General features: G+C 38.8%; 1 protein-coding gene across 3 annotated transcripts in view; it reads right to left on the bottom strand.

The window, feature by feature from the left end:
- The window catches only part of svep1 (sushi, von Willebrand factor type A, EGF and pentraxin domain containing 1), a 116,565-nt gene that overhangs the window by 84,833 nt on the left and 7,831 nt on the right, over window positions 1–23,901 (bottom strand). For all 3 annotated transcript variants that reach the window (XM_072687511.1, XM_072687509.1, XM_072687508.1), the window contains exons 2-3: window positions 4,702–4,957; window positions 2,448–2,624 (exon numbers count right to left, since the gene is read on the bottom strand). In XM_072687511.1, coding sequence (XP_072543612.1) covers window positions 2,448–2,624; window positions 4,702–4,957 — 433 coding nt within the window. The remainder of the gene's footprint in view (window positions 1–2,447; window positions 2,625–4,701; window positions 4,958–23,901) is intronic.

Below are 23,901 nucleotides of genomic sequence, written 5' to 3'. Positions count from 1 at the left end.
ATTATTGAGTTATTAGTCTTAAGGTTTATTTTTCAAAAACTGCTATAAATTATTCAGTAATTACTATAAATTGTTCATCACCTACTATGCATTGTTCAGTAATTACTGAATTACTGAGTTCCATGTTGGCCCCAAATATGGATCAAGAGGGGTTAAACATGGGCCCTATCTGGGATGTACACAGCACATGGAGCCTACAGGGGACCTATGTGAGATTAAGGAAAGCCCAACTGGGTCCAAGTAAAAATGCATATACAGACCCACTCAGAACCCATGCCCACCTGGAACCCACCTAGCCTATGTTCCACCTACATGGCCCTAAATGAGTATGTGGGTTGGAAACTATGTTAGTTATTCAGCAATTATAATGAGATGAGTAACTTATATAAATCATTCACTAACTACAATGCATAACTACTATGAATTATTCAGCACATGCACTGGGATGAGTAACAGCCATGAATTATTCAGGAACTATGAGTAACTATGTTGAATTTTTGTGGAACTGCTATGAATTATTACGGAAGTATATTGAATTATTGTGAAACTGCTATGAATTATTAAGTAACTGTTGAATTATTCAGGAACTTTTATGAATTATCCATAAATTGTGTTGAATTATTCAAGACCTACAATGAAATCAGCATTAAATGATTCAGTTACTACTATAGATGATTCATTGTTAAATATTAATGGTCAATGTTGAATTATTCAACATACTACTATTACATATTATTCAAGTATAAATTTTATATAGCACTTTTAACAACACGTGGCTTTACACAGATCCATGTCCGAACCCAAGTGAGCAAATTAACTGTTAGCTATTAGTATTCAGTAACTGCTAGAAATTAACATCTGCTGCAAATTATTCATCACTACTCTCTTAAAAATGAGAAACTTAAATAAATAAAAAAACAGTGATATTAAGTTTTTTAGACTTTAAAGAACTAAAGAACGATTTATTGATAGAATCTTTAGGGAGGCAAGAGTGGTTCTTCTATGGCACTGTTACAAAGACCCCTTTTTCCTGCCCTTTTACGAAGAAACTACAAAACTGGTATGTAACGTATTTGTAATCCTGAGAGTGAGTAATGGAACAGTGGAACCGTCAGCGGTTCTGTGGAATTTTCGTTAAGAAATGAGTTAAAAATGATACAACTGAAGTGTTTTATCACCCAGACATCTGCCCTTGTGTGTTTTCTCTGCTAGCCACTAATCTCAACTGTCCAGTAGCCACAGATCCCCAGTGCTTTCACTGTCTGCTGCTTTTACATACCTGGCAAGCACTTGCCCGGGGCCTCCTCCAGGCCTCTGCAGACTCAGACACACGATCATATTTCTCATTTGTTTGGGTGAGGTTACAGTGTAAAGGATCGTGAGGAGGTCTGTAGTTCTTACCAAAGTTAGCTCGCTGTGGTTAGGCAGGACCATTAGTGCTAGGCTTTAGAAGCAAAGAGAGGCACTGTGTTTAGTTTGGGTAAACGTGATTACTGAAAAAAGCAGCCAGAAAGAAAGAAACCACCATAAATGAGAGGGAGTGACTACGGCTTTGATAAATCTCCACAATTACTGTAAAAACACTTTTAGTGGACGACGTATGCGAGTAAAAATAGTCATTTATCAGACAATTTAGCGTTATCTTTGATTCATTACGTGTGAGACCGGCTGTTTTATAGATAGTATCTGTTTAAAATAAAGAGCAACAGAGTGAGTCACAACAGACTGTTAACACATTAGTGCCTCCGATTCAACAGACAGGGGGAGTGAAAGAGAATAATAAGAGGGTGTGGATGGAAAAAAAAAGAACACAGCTGAAAGAAAGAGCACGAAATACGAAGAGAGCAAGAGAGTGATGTAGAATAAATGAGAAGATCCAGCTCTCTTTGTGTGCATTGAGACTAGTATTGATATTGTTTTTAACATGTAGCACAAATAATCGCCATTTGTTTTCAGCATATTATGGTCTCTGCTCGTGCCAAGAAAATCAGAGATTGGTTGGATTTCCACAAATAGGGAGAAAAACAATGGCTACTACTGTAAAACATTTAAATACAGAATAAAATATAAAATGTACAGTCCTTACAGTCTTAAGCACAATTTGTCCATCCCGATCAGATTATGTATTGTTTATTTACAGAGACACAGTTTTGCTCATTCTACAGCTTAAATGCTGTGTATTTAATAAAATACAAGTGGCGTGTGCAAAAGCAATGGCACATTAAATATGATATGTTTTGTTCTCCCAATATGTACATTTTTATGTCTATTTATTTATGATTGTTCCCCCAGATGATTTATTTGAGTTATTTACACTTAGAAGATCAAGACAATGTGTCATTTAATTGGGGTGGCCAAAGGTTTGCATAAGACTATTACAATGTTCACAAAGTTTTTTTTTTGTTTTTTTTTTGCAAGTGGGTGTGTATGTTGGGGTGTGTGCTCACCTGTGCACTCGTGCTGCAGGCCCTTGCCATAATGTCCTTTCTCACACACACAGTCATACTGGCCTGTGTGTGTGCCGCACTTACAGCTGGCCATCAGGTCACAACAGTCTCTTCCTTCCACACACAGAGATGAGCAGTGAGACATGTGCTCCTGAATGTAACTGCCTGTAGGCAAGTCTGAGAGAGAAGAGAGAGAGAGAGAGAGAGAGAGAGAGAGATGCTGTATTTTACAAGATCCTACTGAGGCTTTTATCATAAGACCACACAAAGCAAAAGGCAGCTAAAGCTTCCAAATGGTGAAGCTGTAATATGATGCTTTACTTTTACATGTACAAACTTTTACACTAATGAAGGTCCTGGAAAAATATAATCACATGCATCATTGCTTCTCTAATACTTGGTTATAAATCCCCTTGACTCTGTGACAGTGTCAGTACTGTCAGATTAGGTTTACACGGGAGCCTTAGTGTTACCATTGCAGCTCACTATTTTACTAACTTACTGTGCTTTACGCTCAAGCTGAATACAACACTATCATATTTGATACATATATGTGTTTTTGAGACCTCATTTTAATAATAATTAATTGCCTTAAATATTTATTAAATGATATCTAAATAAACATAATATTATATGATACATTAAAGAAATAATACATGATAATTTAATCATGATTAAATCATGTAAATTATGATTTATAAAATATTTACAATTATTTATGTACAATGACATAAATTACATAAAAAAATACAATCAGATACATGTTTTCTGGTGGATTAGGCGTGTACAGCATGCACCCCAAAAAATAAATGCAGATTTCTTCAAGAGTAACATTATGAATAAAAAGTCTAAATGCTTTCAGCAGTGAGCAATATATTCCTCATGTATTAAATATTATAAAATAAATATTATACTATGAAAACAATATATAGTATGATACATGATAAAGGTCACATTTGCAAGGTGATTTGGGCCCTCGTATTATGGAGTAGAAAAGTATAAATGAATGACACATATGAACTCACATATATGACAAAAACCAAACAAATACCCAGATTGTGATACTCTAATACTGACACTTTGAACGGGGAGCCAAGTACTTATCAATGGCCATTACCACCGCACATCATTAAAGTTACCTGTTAGGTATGTTATGCTTGTGTTGTGTATTTTATATGGGTTGTCTCCTTATTTTAATTAAAGCTTTATGTTCCCATCCACACCAAAAAAATCCTTCTAGATCTTATACTTGGCAAATGATGTATATTTTGATACTGAGAGCAAATGAAGGAGACAACAAAAGAAGGAGGACATGAATGCTTGAGTTTTTACTGGCAGAAGCTTAAGCTCAGCTCAAAACCCATCCTGCCCATCAAACCTGGCAGCTCTGCAATCTACACAACCTGCTCTGGATGAGTGTGTGTGTGTGTGTGTGTGAGAGAGAGAGATAGAGAGAGAGAGAGAGAGAGAGAGAGAGAGAGAGAGAGTGTTTGTGTGTGAAACATAGCTAAATAAGAACAATAAAATCCAAAGTGCTGGCAGGAGCGTATTTGTCTCTATAAAACGCAAAGCAAACAAAAGGCGGATTGAACTCCAGATGTTAACATAGACACTCGAGCCAAGCTGCTGGCAGATCCTGTGCAGTCCTGGAGACAGAATATCACAGCGGGAGAATAACTCCTAATGCCATGGAGCGGCCTTATGAAGAACACTGGATCCTTAGTGGCTCCTTCTTTCATCTCCTTCACGGTTGGCTGTAGTTGGATAATGCATCTAATGCACATTTGATCAATTGTGTTTACTTGGCTGGTGGGTCTACAATCAAGACTAAACTGGGAAAGAAATGCTGGCCTACGCCTCGAGGTTCAGCACATGTAGGAAACAACAACATTATGATTCATCCTTGAAAACTTTTCTGTAACGCTGGGATTAGTGTTAGGAAAAAGAAAAACATTTAACATTTCGTTCAAGACCAAGAGCAGTAAAGCAGACCAGAAAATGATCAAACTTAAGGTCCTGCACAATTTAGTGGTTTTCTGCTCTAACACATCCACTCAGGATGGGCTTGTAAAGTATCTGATTAGTTGGATCAGGTGCGGTAGAGCAGGAAAACACTAACACATGCAGAACGGGGTACTCCAAGGCTGCATTATAGGGCCAATAACATTGCGTAATGTCATAGACTGTGTGTTCCTAATCAGTCTGGTGGCTTATTATGAACTGCTAATTTTAGTTTTAGGTTTTGGTCTCTTACCTTCATGAAGAGCTCTTCGGGCCAGGGCCTCAAACTCAGTGAAGTTGTGTACGAGGTAGCAGTGCTGGTCTTTAGGGGCTGATGCCATGTCATGTAGTTCTCGGATGTTGCCCTGCCAGATGCCGAGCGTGAATATCTCCACTCCACTGTGGCGTAGTGCTGCAGCCACTGGCCGGGGGTCACCACCATTGGAGTAGCCGTCCGTGATCAAGAAGATAACTTTTGTGGAGTTGCCACGCGAGTTCCGGAGAATTTGCTGGAAAAAAAGAAACAAAAAATATGCTTATTATTTTCTAATAGAACAAATAGAACAACTTATACTTAAAGGGTCAATTTTCTAGACAAGGATTTAGCCTAGTCCCAGACATTTTATTTTTTAATGGAGAGTTTCCATTCAGAATGCTGTGCAAAACCTGGCTTAATCCCTGTCTGGATATCAGACACAAAAAAGTCATCAAATAAATAAATTAATCAAAAATACATAATTAAGGAATAAAAAACATATCAAATCACAGTGCCATCTACAATTATAGATAGCCAAAAAGCTTTGATCTCTTGCTATTCATCAGCTTGATCTTAATAATAATAAGAATAAAAGAAAAAAATAAATATAACATACAAAGGTAAAGTTATGTAAAATAACCCACACACAAACATTAAAACATTCCCCTCAAAGACACTTATAATATATATTAGAGAATAATAAAGTCTCTCTATTTGCAAGGTTATTTATTCACTCCTAGGTAAAATGTCATCTTTAAATGACCTCAGTATGCCTTATACTGCTTTATTAATGTCTGGGGACTGCAATTTCCATTGTTACTGTATCTTAGACAGACAAATGAATTTAGATTTCCCCGCATTCTACTGCCAAACTTGCTGGTGTCCGAGAAAAAGACAGCAGACAGTCGCCTCATAAATGTCTTCTCTCCAAAGAACAAAAAGCTTACAAAGTAATTACATATTTCTCTCAGAGAATGCTCAGTTATCGTCACAAAACCACCAGCACACCAGAACATAACCTCATACAGACATGCACACGCACACTCTCTGTAACTCCAACCTACGTTTAGAGGACATTTTATGACAGAGCATGTATAATTAGAAAGCACAACTAAAGAACGATGAGAAAATGTCTTTATTTTCACTGACACCATGTTTTCTTTCTCAATGAGGCGCAAAATTCATTTTTTCATTCATTCAATTACTTCAGTCTGAGACAGATTGCTTAATGACAAGTGTGAAGTCTACAGTATGTATCAAAAAGTAGAAGAATGGGATAAAGAAAAGGGAAGCCAGCGAGAGGGAGAGAAATGCAATAGTCGTTCACAGTTACGGGTGCTGTTAGCATCCACAATGTTTGATGAGATGCATTAAGCACAAAAAAATCTGCCAAAGTGTGTTTCTAAAGTTTAACCACTTAAAAAGCCTATGTCCCTCTGGCAGGCTGAAAGTGTTATTACAATCTTCTATTACCAAAGAATAGCCCCACCAGTTTGTACAGAAGTCTCTGTAGTCACGGAATACTACACTTTACTGTGTAATAAGCCTTGGAGTGTCAGGGGGTTAGAGCTAATTAAGTTTCTTGTTAACATTATATATTTAATTCATTAATTCATTGCCATTTACAGATGTATGTATTAACAAACTATTATATTTATTACACATAAAAACCTTTAACCACCCTATCACATCATCTTGTTTTGTCTAAATAATGTACTGATGCTTTAGGAGCAGTCAGGTACAAAAATTTATTTGTTGTTTTCCGTGTTAAACATGGTCCGTCAAGCTCAACCAAGCCACCCACTGACACAAAAATACATGAGAAAAACAGTTTTTTATTAAAATGTTGACACTATTAGGTCTTAGGTCTAATGCGCTACTACTGTGGCCCAGGGGTTGTGACTTCTAAGCCATACCGATTTGCCTTCAGCTGCTGGAGTCCGAGAGAGCACAATTGACCATGCTCTCTCTCTGTGTGGGTATATGACGCTCTCTCCCCTCTGGCACAGGTGTCTATTAGCTGGGTCAGGGAAGCTGGGGATTGGCTTTGCATGTATTGGAGGAGACGTTTGAAGTCCTTACCCTTCTAGTGTTGGGAGCACTGCAAGTGCTAGAGGGAGCTATGAATGGGTGGGTTAATTGGCTGTACCAAATTAGGAGGACATTTGATTAAATTGTTTTACATTGCAACATGGAAATGGCACCCGCTTCGAAGAATGACTTAATAGCAGAGATGTTTCTGTAACATACTAAGTTTTTTACCCTATTTTGCAAAACAATTTTGCGAACCTTTCTCATCCATACATCAGAAAACTGTTTTTTCTGTGACATTACTCCAAATAAAGTTCAATTTGGCACCTTATGTTTAATAAAAGTATTAATATTTCCAAGAGGCTGATACTACACTTCTGGGGCCCAAATCCCCTTAACCATGGGAAAGTCACTGTTGCAATTGGCCCCAAGTGGTTTATTATCTTAATTTGCACAAACATCTGCAGTATCTCTGGGACCCATCAAACGAATCCAAGAGGCACCCTGCAACCCCTGAGTCTTCCATCCATACCAAGTCACTGACCACACACACACACCTGCTTTCACCACAGTGATGTCAGAGCGGCTGGGCCTCTTGGGAGTGGGCCTGCAGGGTAAAAGAGGGTGTGATTGTGGCTGTTTATGGCCCGGTGATGCGAGCACACAGACAGCACCCAGTGCAGAGCAAGCCGACTGCAGACGTTTAGAGTGTGGATATGAGTCATTGACTGACTATGAGACAGAGGTGATGAGACAGAGGACTTTACTGAATGAGCGGACCAATGCAAATCACAAAAATGCTTTAAAAGACACATATAGAGACACAACAAGTGACTCACACACACAGATGCTTCATGATCTAGGTTTCGTCTTTGACGGTTCTTTCACTCATCAGTAGTACACTTTTTGGTGTAATATAGGCCCAATTTAAAAATATATAGTTTAAGTTTCATAATAGTCTTGACTCATTGTATGTACATGTCCAACTAGTCAAAGCTGGCAACATGGTAAAATGCAGTGCCAATGGGAGAATATGGTGTTGTTGACACTTGAAGGCAGCACATCCAGACTCAGGCTAGTTATGGGAATACTGGTTGAAATGTCAACCAGGAGTCATGACCGCAGCTTTTCCTGTGCCAATGGGGATGAAGCAAAAGACAGGGGAAGCAAACAGGGATCCAACGCTGGGCTACAAGGTAATGCTGGCCGATGCTAGTTTCTACCATCCCTTCTCTCCAATATCCACTTCCTCAAAAATAAAGACTACCTGAGCTGGACTAACCAAACTGGAGCTAAACACACAACAGAGGGGAAAGCACTGGGAGCAGCACTAAAATCTAACCCAGCTACAATCTCTTCAGCTTAGTAACAGCACATTACACTGAGAGGACACAATGAGAGGACTGCCACACTATCCAGGAAGACCTGAGAATAATTACAGTGTTTTTGTTACAGTGTTAAAAATACGTTATAATATGTGAGCATCACCAGTGCCATAAACCAGCCAGTACATGCAGAGCTAATTGCCTTTTTTCTGTGTTCTCTGTAAAAAGAAAATCAGCATGATTCATTTAAAACAAAATAACAGGGTTGTAAACATGCTTGTAAAACGACATCTGAGCCAACCAAAGTCACATACTTACTATTTATACATCAAAGAAAAGCTAAAACACCAAAATACCAATTGACCAGGCCAAGAATCATAATGGATCACATCATGGATCTACAGTATACACACTAATCACCCTTACATAAGTACTACTGAGCACTACTCAGTTCTTGAAGGTGATGAAAGGGCAACTGGTGAACAAGTGACAGGGTCATGGCCATCTAAGGACATTTTCACACCTATAGTTAGTTTGCTCTGATCAGGTGGAGAAACTGATCAGATTTTCTCCTTGGTTTGGTTTGTTTTTACACAGGAAAAAATTCAAGCACACCAAAATGCTTCACAGCAAATCATGTGAGAATGTTTTCTCTGCTTATTGGTCAGACCCATCATAGCTGTAGTAATTATCTGGGCAACAGAACAGGTTAACACCTGACTATGGGAGCCAGTGTGATTACTGTATTCACACCTCCAAAAAACTAACCGATTTAACCAGGTTAAAAAGTGCAAAAGTGCCCTAAGATACACTTATGCTTATGGAGGCCCCATCTCTTACAGAGCAACTTACAGAATGTCAGGGATCTGTTGCTACTGTCTTGGTGTCAGATCCCAGTATTAGGCAGGTGATGCTAAGAACTTATATTTAGTAATGTGGTGTGTGATAAAGTAAAAAAAAACCTTTTCTGGAACTCTATTGAATGTTTTTGTAAGTGTACTAGCTTTAGTCATATGTTCTGTTCTTTGTCAGGTGCTGTCAGAATGTGGAAATAAAAGCACAACTAGAGGAGAATCCTGCATTGCAGCCTTAGCTTTTATTGAAGTTTCTAAAAGCAATGTTGCTGTCTTGTTTTTAACTTACTTTAGAAAAGTGTATTTCACATTTCTTTCTGTCTCCTTCTCTCAGAGACAGCAATCTTTCCCATCAAGTCTCTCACAAACATCTACTCTCAAAACCAACCAAGTTACCCAGCACACACACACACACAGCCTCTGTAATTACGGGGTGGCACAGCTGCACTGTGAGGAACTCCTCCTTCTGGCAAAAACCTGCTTTTGGCCACATAGTAGTGGACCCACAGATGGTTTCAGACACACACACACAGAGCTCGTCCTTTCTTTAGTGCCAGTTAAGTGTCTCGTATTTTGCTTTGCCACCTTTTGTCACAGTATATTTAAAAACTTGCTAACTGCCCATGATATTACAACACTAATAGATTATGTGAATATCATTGATCTCGTTACAGTGGCACCTGTCAATGGGGTGGGATGTACATATTAGGCAGAAGGTTGACAGGCAGTTGTGTTGGAAACAAGAAAAAAGAGCAAATGTAGAGTCAAATTATAATGGATAGACAATTGGATCAGCACATCTCCAAAATGTCTTGTGGGGTGTTCTTTATGCAGTGGTTAGTACCTACTAAAAGTGGTTCACTGGTAAATTACTGACAGGGTCTGATGTGATCCATAAAGGCACCACCTCACAACATACAAGACTTGAAGGATATCTGGCTTACGACTTGGTGCCAGATACCACAGGTGTTGTGAAGTCCTTGCCTTGATGGGTTAGAGTTGTTATGACAGCATGAGGAGGCCTACATAATTTTAGGCAGGTGGTTCAATTGCTAATCTGTGTATTGGCTATTGTGAAACAAAGAGCTCATTTTTGTGTTGTAGGACAGATTGCAGCACAGGTATTGGTGACCCCATTGAACCCAGAAAACCAGATCCAATATGATTCAAATCACATAAACAGAACTGGGACCCTACACACATCAATTTTCCCGATTCCGACACCTTTGTTTCAACTGTTTAGTTCATTTGAAATTCCTTCACAAGCCAAGTCGGGTGAGTTTAGAGAACAAAAACATAAAAAAGTCTAAAGAGTGAGGCCCCTGCAGCGAAAACTTGTCTGGCGCATATTTTGCAATTACACTCAACTGCTGTGTTTGTATCTGGAGTCTATTTGAGGATGTACAGGCACAGTTCTCTAGAATATAAGTCTGCAGACTCTCCATGCAAATCTAACACTGTAAAAAAGAGCATGCTCTTGGTTGTGTCAACATTCAGGGAAAGGTCACTGATCTCAGCCCCACAAGAGCAGTGTCATCAGTGAACTTAATGACAGTGCTGGTGTTGATAAATGGCCACACAGTCCTTGAAGAAGAGACAGCGCAGGAGCACATGGTCCTGAGGGGCTCCAGTGATGGTAGTGACCTTAAAGCATCTGATACGCATCCCAAGTGTACTAAGCTTAAAGGTCTGTGGAAGATGAAGCTGAAATCAAAGAGCATCCTCGTGTAGGTTTTCTTCCTCAAATGATCCGTTAGAGTGCTGGCAGTGATTTGTAGAGGATTGGTTGTGAACAAGCTTGTAGACTTTATGTAAGCCACGCTGAACCTTTTGAAGCTCTCCATAAAAAGAGTAATAAGTGCAGCAGGCTGAGAGTCATTCCATGAAAAGGTCAGTAGGTTTGTGGCCACCAATATTACGCTGGTCAGCCTGGGGCATAACAAAGCATTGGTTTGTTTGGAGGGTCTTCCTTACATCCTCTGGTGAGAAGAAGAGCACTTCTTTGCTAGTTAGCGACACTGCCTGTGTTGATGCCTCAGTGTTGCAAGCTTCAAATCTTGCAAAGAAGTCCATCTGGTAGTGAGGCATCATCACTAACATTTTGACTGAGAGCTGGTACTGTACCTTGTAGCCTGTGGCAGCCTGGACGTCCTGCCTTTGTGTTGTAGACTCTACCTTTTTATGTGATACTCTTTCAGTTGAATAATCACCCCTAACATTGAGATTCTGATTATAGACTGAATCTACTGGGGGTTTAATATGGATTTGTATAATACACCATATGGACAAAAGTATTAGGACACCTGCTCATTCATTGTTTCTTCTGAAATTGAGGATATTAAAAACGTTATTCCTGACTTTGGTAGAGTAACTGTCTCTACTGTCCAGGGAAGGCTTTCTACTAGATTATGGACAATTGTGTGAGGATTTAATTGCATTTAGCAACAAAAGTGTTAGTCAGGATGCTGTATACTTATCACTCTACCTCATTTCCAACTCCTTCTGGATTACTGGATGGAGCACCATCATTCCCGAGAACACAGTTCCACTGTAAGTTTAATATAGCACAGTTTATTGCTGAGGGAGCGGACACTGACCTGAATAAGGACTAGTGCTAAACTGCCCAGTTGTTTAGCATGTTGTGTACCACTCTCTGTATTTTTGCCTGCGCTCACACAGCTTCAGCCTTCTCTGAAGTATTCTGTTGTCCTTCTTTAGTCATTCACTGGGTACAATGCTAATGTTGCTAACAAACACTGGTAGTCAATAGTCACAAACAGCTTTTCTGTGAATAAATGACCACACACTTCTCTACCCACTCAAACTGTATTCAGATCTTCATAGGGTGCCATATTACATACTGTGATCTTTAAAAATGAGCAAAACTTCACTGTGTAACAGGAAATGTGGTGAATTCCAACTCCCCTTCTTGTGCAGGCATGTAATGCAGGCATATGAACTCTTGATTACAGTCATGGTTTCTGCTGTTTTTATATGTAGACATATGTGTTCAACATATAAAAATGTTTTAAGATGAACAGCTATTGAAGAAAAGTACTACTGATTTCCAGTAGCTGTTAGCAAGGTTACCCTTTCTAGCACTAATGCTAAACTAAAAAGCAAAATCAGACATCAAACATGTCTAGGCTGATTGAGTAAGTGGAAAGTCTGTGGAAAATTGGATAAGTGGAAAATTGTAAGTGAAAGTGCAGTAAGTGGAAAATTGTCAATGTAAGTGAAGCAAGTAGAAAATTGTGTAAATAACTTTTTTTTAACTGAACCATTTTTAAATAGAACATACTGTAAAAAAACAGTCTTACTTGAGTCATACATAGTCAAACACAAAACGGTATACACACAAACAGGGAAGCACACTGAAAATGGAAAGAATAGATTGGTAATATAATTTAATGTTGGATGTTAGAAAACAGAAGAGGAATCCCCCCCTCATCTGCAGAGTGGAAAGTCAAAGCATTGCCAATAATTTGACATCAGCATGCCAGCACCTCCAGGCCAGTAATCACTGATAAATGGCTACATGCCTGGCACACATACTGACTATTTTACTGCACAGCTGCACAGGGGCCCATTCAGAGCTAGATTCTTCACCTATTAATCCTTTATCTAATCACCTGCTTCTTGCATGAAGCCACGAAGCATGCTCAGTAATGCATGACCACACCAGATTGTCTCATGATGATGACCCATCTGTGAGTAGGGGTCATCCCTGTGTACTGGTTAGGGACCAGCAAGTCCTTAACAGAAACTATTAAGTAAGACATGGTTGAACTGGTCATAGTGAAAGTAGCCCTGACCAATGCATGCTAGAACATGCTTATCTTCACACTCCTGAATCAAGAGTCAAAAAGGTCAGTGGAGGAAGACAAACTGGAACAAAGGAATGGGCAAATGAAAGAAAGTGATCTCCAGTGTGTTCCCTGTTCTGTCTTGGATATCTTGCTCTGCAGCATTCCGGCATGGAAAACAAATGCAATCCGGATGCATCTGAATGGAAAAGGCTCCATGCTTGGTCGGAAGTTGAAGCAGCTTGTTTTGACATGGTATCGGTTCTTGGCTCTGGTGGTAAAGAATAACAACAACAACATGAACCCACAGGAAAAAAACAACCTCAGCTAGCCGGATCAGACAGCTTTTAGTCTCGCTCTGCTGAGCTACATTAGAGCTCCAAGTGGCCTCTAAATGGGTCACAATGGAAGTATTTCAGGTCTTGCTGTTTTATTGCATTATATTCATAGAATAATGACAAAGCGGAACAAAAACGTGTTTCCGACATAAAACTTGCACTTTAAAATTAAGTCCAATTGCTGTGTAAAAAGCTTTTAATGAACTTACATCATGGCATATTTTGGGGCCTTATTAAGTCACTCTTATAAATGTCAAAAACCTCCACCATAAATATCTAAACGGAAGATTTCGTCTTCCAGAATTTTGTTGGATTCGGATGAATCATTGGCCACCACAGTGACAGGGAGAAACCTTCATTTAGATTGATTTAACTTTCTGAGTATTTGTAAGGCTAACCACCACAGTAAAGAGGCACTGGTGTGAAAAGTCCATAAAATGAACGTTCTTTCCAAAACCCTTTGCCATGACCAGAAAATAAAGCATGATTATTTTAAAAGGTCATCTGCTTGATAAATAGTAGCCAAACAATCAGTGCCTCAAAACTATAGAGCATCCACCACACCTGGAAAAGGGTCTTTGTTCTTCCCTTTGTCCAGCATGTAACTAGCTCTTCGAATGATTGACACCAAAGCCATTTCACTCCTGTGTGTGGGTTCTCCTCGACTGAGTACAGGAGGTTTAATCGTTGCAACTTGTCAGACACGCTCTGTAACCCATGCTTCATGAAGACCAAGAGTCAGCTGGGGAGCAGAGCAAAAGAAAGCCTGTCTCAATCTCCATTACTGCCCTGCTGGTGTTTGAAAAGTGTGTAAGAATGTGCGAGTAAGGCTGTGTGTAGACCATTGGAGTAATTGGCAAGAATACCACACCAGGCCAAAGGGTTTCTACAGCATGGTTAGCTGGTTCCTGTCAAAACAACATTCATCAAAGCAATGGGTGTAGAGAAGAAGAAGCATGTAGGGCCTAATAAAGATAGGGTAGGGGGAGTGGGGTCATGAGAATCGTGTCATTCACTGTGGTTTAGAACAGTTCATGGTGGAGAAAGATCCAATAAAAGTTCTTTTGGCAACTTGGACTGGTCTATCTGGTCAATTATACCCAGAATGTATTGGAATGAGTACATGAACAATTCCTGCAGGAATGCTCTAACAAATGTCTACATTGCCTGTAATTGAAAGGAGGCATGATTGATAGGAAGGATAGGATGTGAAACCGAGAGAACCTCATCAGTGCGACCAAATCTTAAACAGCCAAAATCCTTGGGGAATAAACCCACAAGCCACGAAAGAGATGCAAAATGTATTTTAAAAAGCAACAACAGCAACAACAGCACTGCGCAGGGAATGCAGAGAGAATTAAAGGGCTTCTAAAAGCCAAAGAACCAGGAAACTGCTCATGTGCCCTTGGTTTGGCCAGAGACAACAAAAATACCTAATTATAGCTATTAAATCTATTACGTGCTCTTGCTTGTGTCAGTGAGTGTAAGATCAGATATAGAACCATTCTGTGATGCATTAGTGCTGTAAAGTCAGATATTTAAAGGGACCTTTTTTGAACCTCAAACATTGTTGTGTCCTCCTTCAAAAGAAAATCCCGCATAAAGAAAAGAGAGCTGCAAAAGGAAGCAGTTCCAAAACCCTAGAACTGTTACGTATGTCTCATCTCATTATATTTAGGCCTCAAAAATTCATCTCACTAGAATCGCTCCAGGAAGCACATGATTGATTCAGAAAAACAGAGTAAAAAAGTGGCAGGGGGCAGATGTTATCAGAAAATCGAGTTGCTACGCAAACCAATCTTGGGGAAAGCGCTGCTCAGGCAAGCACTGCCTGAAAAAAAAGAGCTGCTTTGGGAAAGCACAACGCAAACCAGGCTCAGGAACGTGCCACTGCCGGGGAATGCAATGCTCAGGCAAGCACCACGGACAAGCAACATCTGAAAAAAAGCACCGCCAGGGTTAGCGCAGCATGGGGAAAGCCCCCTTCAAGGAAAGTGTTGCTCAGGTAAGCCCAGCCCTGGAAAGAGCCCCTCGGTAAAGTGTGGCTCAGAGAGAGACAGAATAGTTGAAACTAAACATTTGCTTTGCATGGTTTGATTTATTTGAGTTGAATATTTTTTTAGGTTGAACTATAGCCACTTTATGCCCAACTAAAGTAGGGCATAAAGCTTTAGTGCTGTGAAGTAGTAAACCGTGCTCTCTGGAGTGATGGTTGTGTTTCCAATATACTACCATCTAAATGAATGTAGAATTTATTAAAGTACAGTTTTCCTTTTTTTTTAAAGGAGCCTTAAAACTAATGCTATACTAAATGTTAAATTTATCTTTATTAAAATCTTGATATTGGCTCAGAAATATCCAATGATCTTGCCTGAAAATGGCTGGTAAATACTCTTGGTAGATCACTCCAATATTCAAAATGTGAAAATAGATAAAAGGCAATTGAAGGCAATATAGGTTATTCATAAAATGTCATTTGCATGTCAGATCCACAGTTAGGAACACTTTAGCAATGCTAAAATTCCTATCCTGCTACTTCAACACTTCCCTTGGACTTCATCTTCTCCAGGCCTGTCTTGACACCTGTCTTCTTTTGAGACACTTCATTTGTGGGCTCCTGCATTAACTAGCAGAAGGCTACACTTCTTCTAGACTTACTGTCCACTTGGCTCGTTTCCCCAGTCTCAAGCTCTTTGCTCCAAGGTTAAGTAGAAGATCCTTCCACAGTCTCAGCTCTGATCTCTTTAACCCATTAAACCCCTCTGGGCTTCCTCTCTGTTTGAGTTGGATGCAAATACAAGGTCTGCAGTCTTGCAAATGCCAACCCATCATGTTACATCAAATCTGGACCTGATTGGGAGGACTTAGCAAAACTGTAATGCCATTGTCTTGATCTTGAGAGAAAAGAAGCAGGAGCAATGTGAGGGGGGAGAGAGGGCAGGAGAGAGAGAGAGAGAGATATACTAAAGTCCTACTAATTGAGCACATTTAAAGCTTAAATCACAGTACAGATTGTACAGTATGACAGTAAAAATCGCATGAATTCTGATCGGACTATTCAGAGTTGCATTGCCGTGTATCAGATTTCAATACCACATATGAAAGTGGTCCAAATCGGAATTTAAAATGTCAGTTTTTTGCCACACAGTGTTTGTTCTCTCTGCCACACAGATAACATTGGACCGGTTTTGCACCACTTTTACTAATGTAAAAGTGCACTTAGACATTTTTGGTTTTCCTGGATGTCTACCTTTTTCACGTTCAACCCTTATCTAACACACTTCATTCAAAAAGCAATACCTGGATCAGGCAGAGTAATCAGGATTGGAGCTGACATCTGCTGGGAAGATAGATCTCCTGAAGCAGGATTGCTAACCACAGTCCTATAAGTTTCCTTGTATTATTCAAATCTAGTTAGTTAAGTAAACTTAATGTGATCTTCACTCAGAAAGCTGGAAACGGAGTGAGAATAGCTGGTATATGTAAATGTTATAATCCTCAAATGTATATAATATTATGTTTTACCCTTTTTTATGTAAAGCATTTTGAACAGCCTTTGAGTATGAAGCGAGTTATTGAATACATTTGTTTTGCTTTAGGGGCAAAGGAATTTCCAGAACCAGGGATGTTGGGAAACACTGTATTAGGATATTGACATACTAAGATGAAGCATTTTTTAATGGTGTAATTAAATGAAAATGTTTTTATTATTATTATTTATTCAGAGTTAGATTAGAACTGGAGTAATAACTGCTTCTCTTCTGATGTTGCAATAGGCTAAAGAACTTTTTGGCAAGGTTTCCAACGTTATTTATCCCACTTGCCCCTTCCTTTGCACTTTCTGACAGACTGATTTCTAATAAGGATCTTGGCTTCAGATTCTGTTGAAACTGAGACTGGGATCTGATGAGTGATGAGTACTGAAGTACTGGAAAGTGATCATGTATTAACACAGTTCACATTTATTTGCCTTAACAGGATTTTGAAGCAAGCATAAAAAATATGATTGAAAATGTTAATAACAACATGGTTGCCTAGTAACAACAGTAGTTTTTATTTTGATATTGTGAAATCCATCTGCCTAGCGCTTGTTTTTTCTGTGTAAAGAATGTGTTTCCACAACAGTGGGTACCATTTATTCACCCGAGGATGATCTCCAGCAGCGATTTCATAGTTGGAACATATTCTGATTTAATTTCCTTTTAATTTTAAATCATAGGCCAAATGTGCAGCAAAGGACTAATAGTGCTAGTGAGTGATGCCTAGCTCACACACAGAGAACAAAAACAAATTAAATAAGAGAATCAGGCATACAGGGACACACAAGTATGGTCCACAACAAATCCAGTCAATAGACCCTACCATATATACTCATATATACGAATAATACACATATCATTGCTATATTTGTCACACTATAGCCTATTCATCCATGCTAAATGAAAGTTAACCCCTTAAACTACAACTGCAACCATCTCCATATCTGGATTCTGGATCTATTCTTCTTCTTCTTCTTCTTCGTCTTATTATTACTATTATTATTATATTCAGAAAACAAAGATTAATAACTGAATTCCCTGATGAAAACAAATCAGCCTGGCCAGCTGGTCAAGTTGGTCATGTAGCATAGCCCTTGTTCAGCATGGAGAATGTTTTTGAGAATGTTTGAGTATGATGGTTTAGCTGGTCTAGCATGATAAATCTGGGTAAGCTGGGTAACCAAACTCTTGGTCAAGTTAGTCATGTTGATAGACCAGCTAGTCCATCAAGCATACACTATGCAGGGCAAGAGTTGTCTAAGCAGCTTAAACAGCTGGTTTACCAGAACAGGGTGTGTTTTTACCTGGATGATCAGCTTTTTAACCACCCCAACCATCAAAGTGAGCTTTGACCACCTGAAACAAGTTACCAACTAAAGCTGGCCTTGAGCTGGATTTTCCAGCAGGGCAAATAGCTTGCAGTTAAGCCTCTTTCGATTTGAACTAGTTTGAACTATGAAATCCTCTTTTTTTTTTTTTTTTTTTTTTTTTTTTTACATGTTTTTAATTAGTCAACTTTAGTTAGCTGTTAATTATCATTTGTAGCAAAGAATCGATTACTTAAGTCTAATCTAAGATTAAGTGATTAATTAATTCCAAGTAATATTATGCAATAGCTAATGGCCCTCAAGAAACTGAGCTGAAACAAACATGACTGGCCATAGTCACTTGAGCTAACATTAGCAAGCTAATGTGAATTCTGTCACAAATGCTACAATTACAATATTATAATATAATATAATATTATATTATTTCAGATTTTACTCAAAACAAAAATACATTTTATAGTAAAATGTATATTTTAAAAGGAATAAGACCAATATGTTATAAGTCCTAAAAGTCCCAAGGACACCCCAGTCTAACCAACATGATGTAACTAAGTATGCACCACAAAACGTGCAGTACTGCAAGCTGAGTTAAAAATAAGTACTGTTGTAGCATTGCAGCTCATACACCTCTGTGCCTTCTTCTCACTGGTATGCTAGCTCAAGTTCTTATCTAGCACCCCTCAGCTAACCACGCTGCTCAAAGAGTGGTGTCAGTAGCACCTTCTGTATCTCTTTTAAAACTTTAACTCACCCTGAACATATATATATATATATATATATATATATATATATATATATATATATATATATATATATATATACCGATCAGCCTTAACATTAGTACCAAAAACTCCCGCAGCACTGCTGTGCCTGATCCACTCATACCAGCTCAACACACACTAAAACACACCATATCAGCATCACTGCAGTCCGTAGAGTGATGTGGTGGTCCTGACCATGAAGAACAGGAAGGTATGCAGAGAAACAGATGGACTACAGTCTGTAATTATAGAACTACAACATGCTCTTGTATGGTGTGGGGAGCTTCAATGGGTGTAGAAACAAGGAGGTTGTGTTTATATATATGCAAACCAACACCCAAGGTTGACATTAAAGGACAATCCTACTTAACCAAAAGTCCTGCTTCTAGTTCCCTAAATATTCTGTGGAACTGTGGTCTTTTAATCCCTTTTAATCAGGGTAGAATATACAATACTTCCTTCCTGTACTGAAGTATACACATACATACATATACATCTATTTTCCAATACAGTTATTTAAAAACACTATGTTAAAAACACAGACTAATATTACAGCCTTAATTAAACACTGAACTTCATACATTTGCATCAGCAAGATTGTTTTCCATCTTCACATCCTGAGCTCATCTGAAACAGGTTGTTTTCAGAGAGGAAAAAAGCAGCAAGCACTAAAAAAAAGCTTGGCTTAAAATAAAGCAGAAAAGAATTGCTTTTTTTCGGCCCGATTTGGAAATGGTGGTTCGTTACGACTTCCCTGCAGGAATGAGGTGATGTATTGCATAAGCACACATGCTTCAGCCTCTAAGTGATAAGTTGTGTCTGAGGAACCGCAGAAGCTAATAAGACAGACTGAGTCTGAGATTGGAGGACCGAGGCCTTTAAATGAAAGGGTGTAAACAAACCACTCCATTTGCTTCCTAAACAAAGCCAATAACAACGTAACTCTTTCCACAGCTAATTCCACCCAGTTGCCAGGATTCTAAAGAGAGTCTCTTAACCACAGGTCCTCGTGTAGTATACACACATTGGTAACCCTATCTTTGTGGAGTATTTTAACTGCCTCCTGTGTTACTGTAGGTAAGTACTTATGGCCTACACTTCTCAACAACCATCTTCTGCCTCTCTGCATTTTTCTATGTTGGAACCAACTTAACTTTCCCTGAATTCTGGATTCTTTATCCCCACAAAAAGCTTAATACATAGCCACATAATGTTTCTTCACTGTAGAGGACTGACAGACAGTTGGGTAAACTGGATTTTTGTGTTGCATCAGCAGGAGTTATGAGTCTGAAAGAAAAGGCTGCCAGAGCTCAGTCAATAGTTGGCTTTTCTCTCAGTCTGAATGCTCACAGGCTCTCCACTGCCTGATCCACTGCTGCAGTCCAACATTATACATATCAGGAAGTAGTAGATCATCTTTGCTTCAAACAGAACGAGGTTCGTTCTCACCACTGGTCTCCAAACCTTCCCCCAATTGTTTTTTTTATCTTCTATTGTCCTTCTGTCTCCATGTTTCCATAGCGTTCTTCGTTGCTCTGTTGCTCATTTTCTCGCCATTTGTTCCTCACCTGAACAGTATCTCTTGTTAAAAACAATGCAACAGTTGAATGTGGAGCATGTCATGTAATGTTGACTTAAACATTCTGTGTACAAACCTTTCAGATTGGGCTAAAAAAAGGTTAACAAATGCTACTTGGCTTGAATATACATTTTTAGTGTAGAGCCTTTACATTATACTTTTGTGCAGTAGTCAGGATGCTACAGGAGTGTTCAGGGTTCCCTGTGGGGAATTCCCATTTTTTTCTTCAATACTGTTGATGGAGTATGAGTATATACATGAAAGCGAATACACTTGCAAAAATAAGAAAGTAGCATGTAAATGTCACATGATTACAAATAGTTACATGTGGAATGTGTTTTCACAATAACAGGAAATGTCACGTGTTCATAAAAGTGTTTACTGTGTTTAAACTTGTGTTTAAAATATTTAGATTTGTGGACAAAACTGCAGGCCCAGTCATGTTTTCTGAACCCTTCTGCCCAATCATTGCTCACTAGCAGCTCAACACAGAGTCGCAACCTTTAACCTTCTATAGCATCGCTCCGAAGTGTGCTTTTTGCTATCTGTATTATAAAGAAATAACTCTACGCTCTGTGCTCTACCAATCGGCCACTCGAATTCCTCACAAATCGCATTACCAAACCTCTTCTGCTGAAAGAAATCCAGCTTCAATAGGACCTTAGGAACGGTTTTCTTTTGCCAAATTCAGCACCACTCTCTCCACTCTCTGCTAATCACTGTGCTGAAACATTTTGCCCTGTTGGATTTTCCATCATTTGCTCAGAGTGAGGAATGAGAGGGGCGGACTGGGAGCCGAGGAGCCGAACGTTTTAAATGGTGATGACAGTTGCGGTTAATAGGAAGAAAAAGCAGCACTCACTGCACAGAACAAACACTTAGTGCGGCTCACAGCTCACAACCTCCCCGGCCCGCACGAGCTCCTGAAGCAAAACAGTCTCTCTCCAGCCTCATCTCCTCCACCTTTGATGCTGTTATTTAAATCTGTGTGTATCTGTCTCTGAGGACTGTAACTGCTGAGAGGAAAACAGAGGCGATGAGGGGGTGTGAAGACAGGAAACAGCCTCTACAGGACCAAATGGCCTTAGCCAATCTTTCACTTACTGCTGTTTGAACTTTCTGACTGGGGTTTTTGAGTGAATGGGCTCGCGAGTAATGTGTTTGTATTATGGGCTTTACAAGTGCAAATGAAAGCTGCTTGAATTTGGTGTAAACAATTCACGGACAAAGTTGGGTGATAACAGAATACATGTAACATAATCAGGACACAATAAAACAGTAACACTAATCTGTGACAGTGACAAAGTAAGGAATTACTACAGTTACAGTTACATTATAAAAATACAGTTACAGACTACAGTTACATTGTAAAAACAGGCAAATTACTAGCAAGGATTACATTACAGCCTAAAAAGGACCACTGTTCTTACCATGTTTAGTCTTAATCGGGGAAGCGAGCCAGTGTTTATGAGATACCGCTGTTGTTGGTGTTCATTGTAAATTTTTCTTTCTTTTGAAGGACATTCATGGAGATCATGGAGAATCAGATGTTTGCGTGCTGTAAAAATTGATTCATTTAATTGGATCAAAAATTCAAAAGAACTTCATTTTAAAACGTAAAAAGGAAAATAATATCACAAAATTAGGCATTTCTGCAGTAAATATTCTCTCAGCTTCAAAAGACTCGAAAGAAAGGTAAAAAAATCGCCACAGAATCCATGTTGTTGGGCTAAGACTGATGCATGATGCTAGCCTGTATTGCTTACATCTTTCATCTTTCTGTGTGATATTTTAGTGTAATAGTTTGAATCACAACAACTGTTTAAAATCTTTACTGACATTAAACCTTTTCTTAGACTTCTCATAGACATTTTTAGGGTTATTAACATAAGTTAAAAAAATGCCAGCAACCCTTTACACTGCCTGATACAAAACAGCAAACCAGACCAGCACCAGTCTGGCAGAAACCAGTTTGGATCATTTAAGATGAACATGGAATTCATGCTGGTCTAAATTGTGTTTTCTTTTTGTTTTTGTTTTTTGAGCATTTCATGATGAATGGACCAATACACCCATCCAAAATCACCTTTAATTAAATTATTTATTCATTATTGTGGTCTTGTGAAGTTCTCATTTCAGAGATAACATTTTACTGTAACAAGCAGCAATGGTATGTGTAATGTAGTAGGGGGTTTGGTTCATGAGAACGCAAGATTGTTTTCTGTGGATATGAGATGATTTGGTAATTGGTGTTGACACATAGGAAATTGGTCTTTAAATCTATGGCTTCAAAAAAACAATAATCCAAAAGTAACAAAAACTATTTAAATTACATTCCTTTAATACATAAATCCTTTGGAATATATTAGTAATATTCTTTAACAGGTGATCAGTAATTTGTAACAGAATACCTTTTGTAAAGTAACCCTCTTAACCAATGTTCATGTACCATAAATGAGACCAACAGAAATGGCCCAAAATTACATTTGGAATATGATCTTGTTATGTTAACATGCATTAAATGTCCTATCAAGGTCACAGTTTTGGAGATACCAGGTCTTAGGACCACAACAATATTGTAACCATGCACACTTTCTACTTCTTGACATAATGTGATTTCACTTTTTGACAATCACTTGAATTAAACGTATTTACATTGACTTCTATTGGAGGTTAAATTTTTCTGTTGCTATTTTAAAGCAGTTTTAAGGCATTTTTTGCAGGACAGTGATAATATACTACTGACATATTTACATTACAACCTGCCACACCATCTAATAACACCCATATTGCAGCTATTAATGCACCTGATAAACCAGAAGGCCGCTAGACTGAACGGATTATGTACATTATATAGTTGATTTATGTTTAGTTTGTCTTGTTTCATTTCATTCGAGTGTGTATTGTCTGTAATCCGAGTGTGAAGTGGTAATGAAAGAACTGTGAGATGGATTACAAACAGTGCAGCCTACTGTGAGCCATTTGTCACCCCTAAACCACCAATTCCAATCAGTCCCAAAGACATGTTGGACAACTCATTCATCCTCAGCCCACAGAGTGCTGTAGTTTGCTGGGGTAGACCAGCTCCGCTGGGTTTTATCTCTCCGTCTGCAGGCGTATCTGTGGCTTTCAGAGCACTTTAAAGGCATTCCTGCCTCCCTTATCAGGCTCTGGGGAGAGAGGCCTGTCTCTCTTATTGATCTCACTCATCAATCCCTATTACCAGCACAAAGACAGCAGCAGGAAGTGGCAGGGGTTTCTCCTTTATCAGCTCAGTAGGTACACACAATCTGCAGTTTCTCTCTCTGTGGTGTTTTTTTTTTTTATCATATCTACATTATTTCCCTCTGTTGTCCAGATACAGGTGACCAAATGAGGACATGCTTTTGTCTGAAGTTGCTTCTTCAGCTTTAAAGCTATGAGGATAATATGGCTAATAAGGTATATTAGCCTAAACCTATACATTTCCCATTACCATCATGCATTCCTAAATCACTACACGCACCAACCTTAAATAGACTTAACTACATACTACATACTTGTAATAAATATGTCTAGCATATTGTGATGTAAAAATGGAAAAACTCAACATCTAAGAACAACAGTAGAGCTTAATCCTGATTTCTTCCATTTTTT

This window comes from Salminus brasiliensis, chromosome 9 (assembly GCF_030463535.1).
Source record: "Salminus brasiliensis chromosome 9, fSalBra1.hap2, whole genome shotgun sequence".
Taxonomy (NCBI): domain Eukaryota; kingdom Metazoa; phylum Chordata; class Actinopteri; order Characiformes; family Bryconidae; genus Salminus; species Salminus brasiliensis.
Note: the sequence above shows the minus strand (reverse complement) of the source record. Positions and strands in the feature narration are given on the sequence as shown.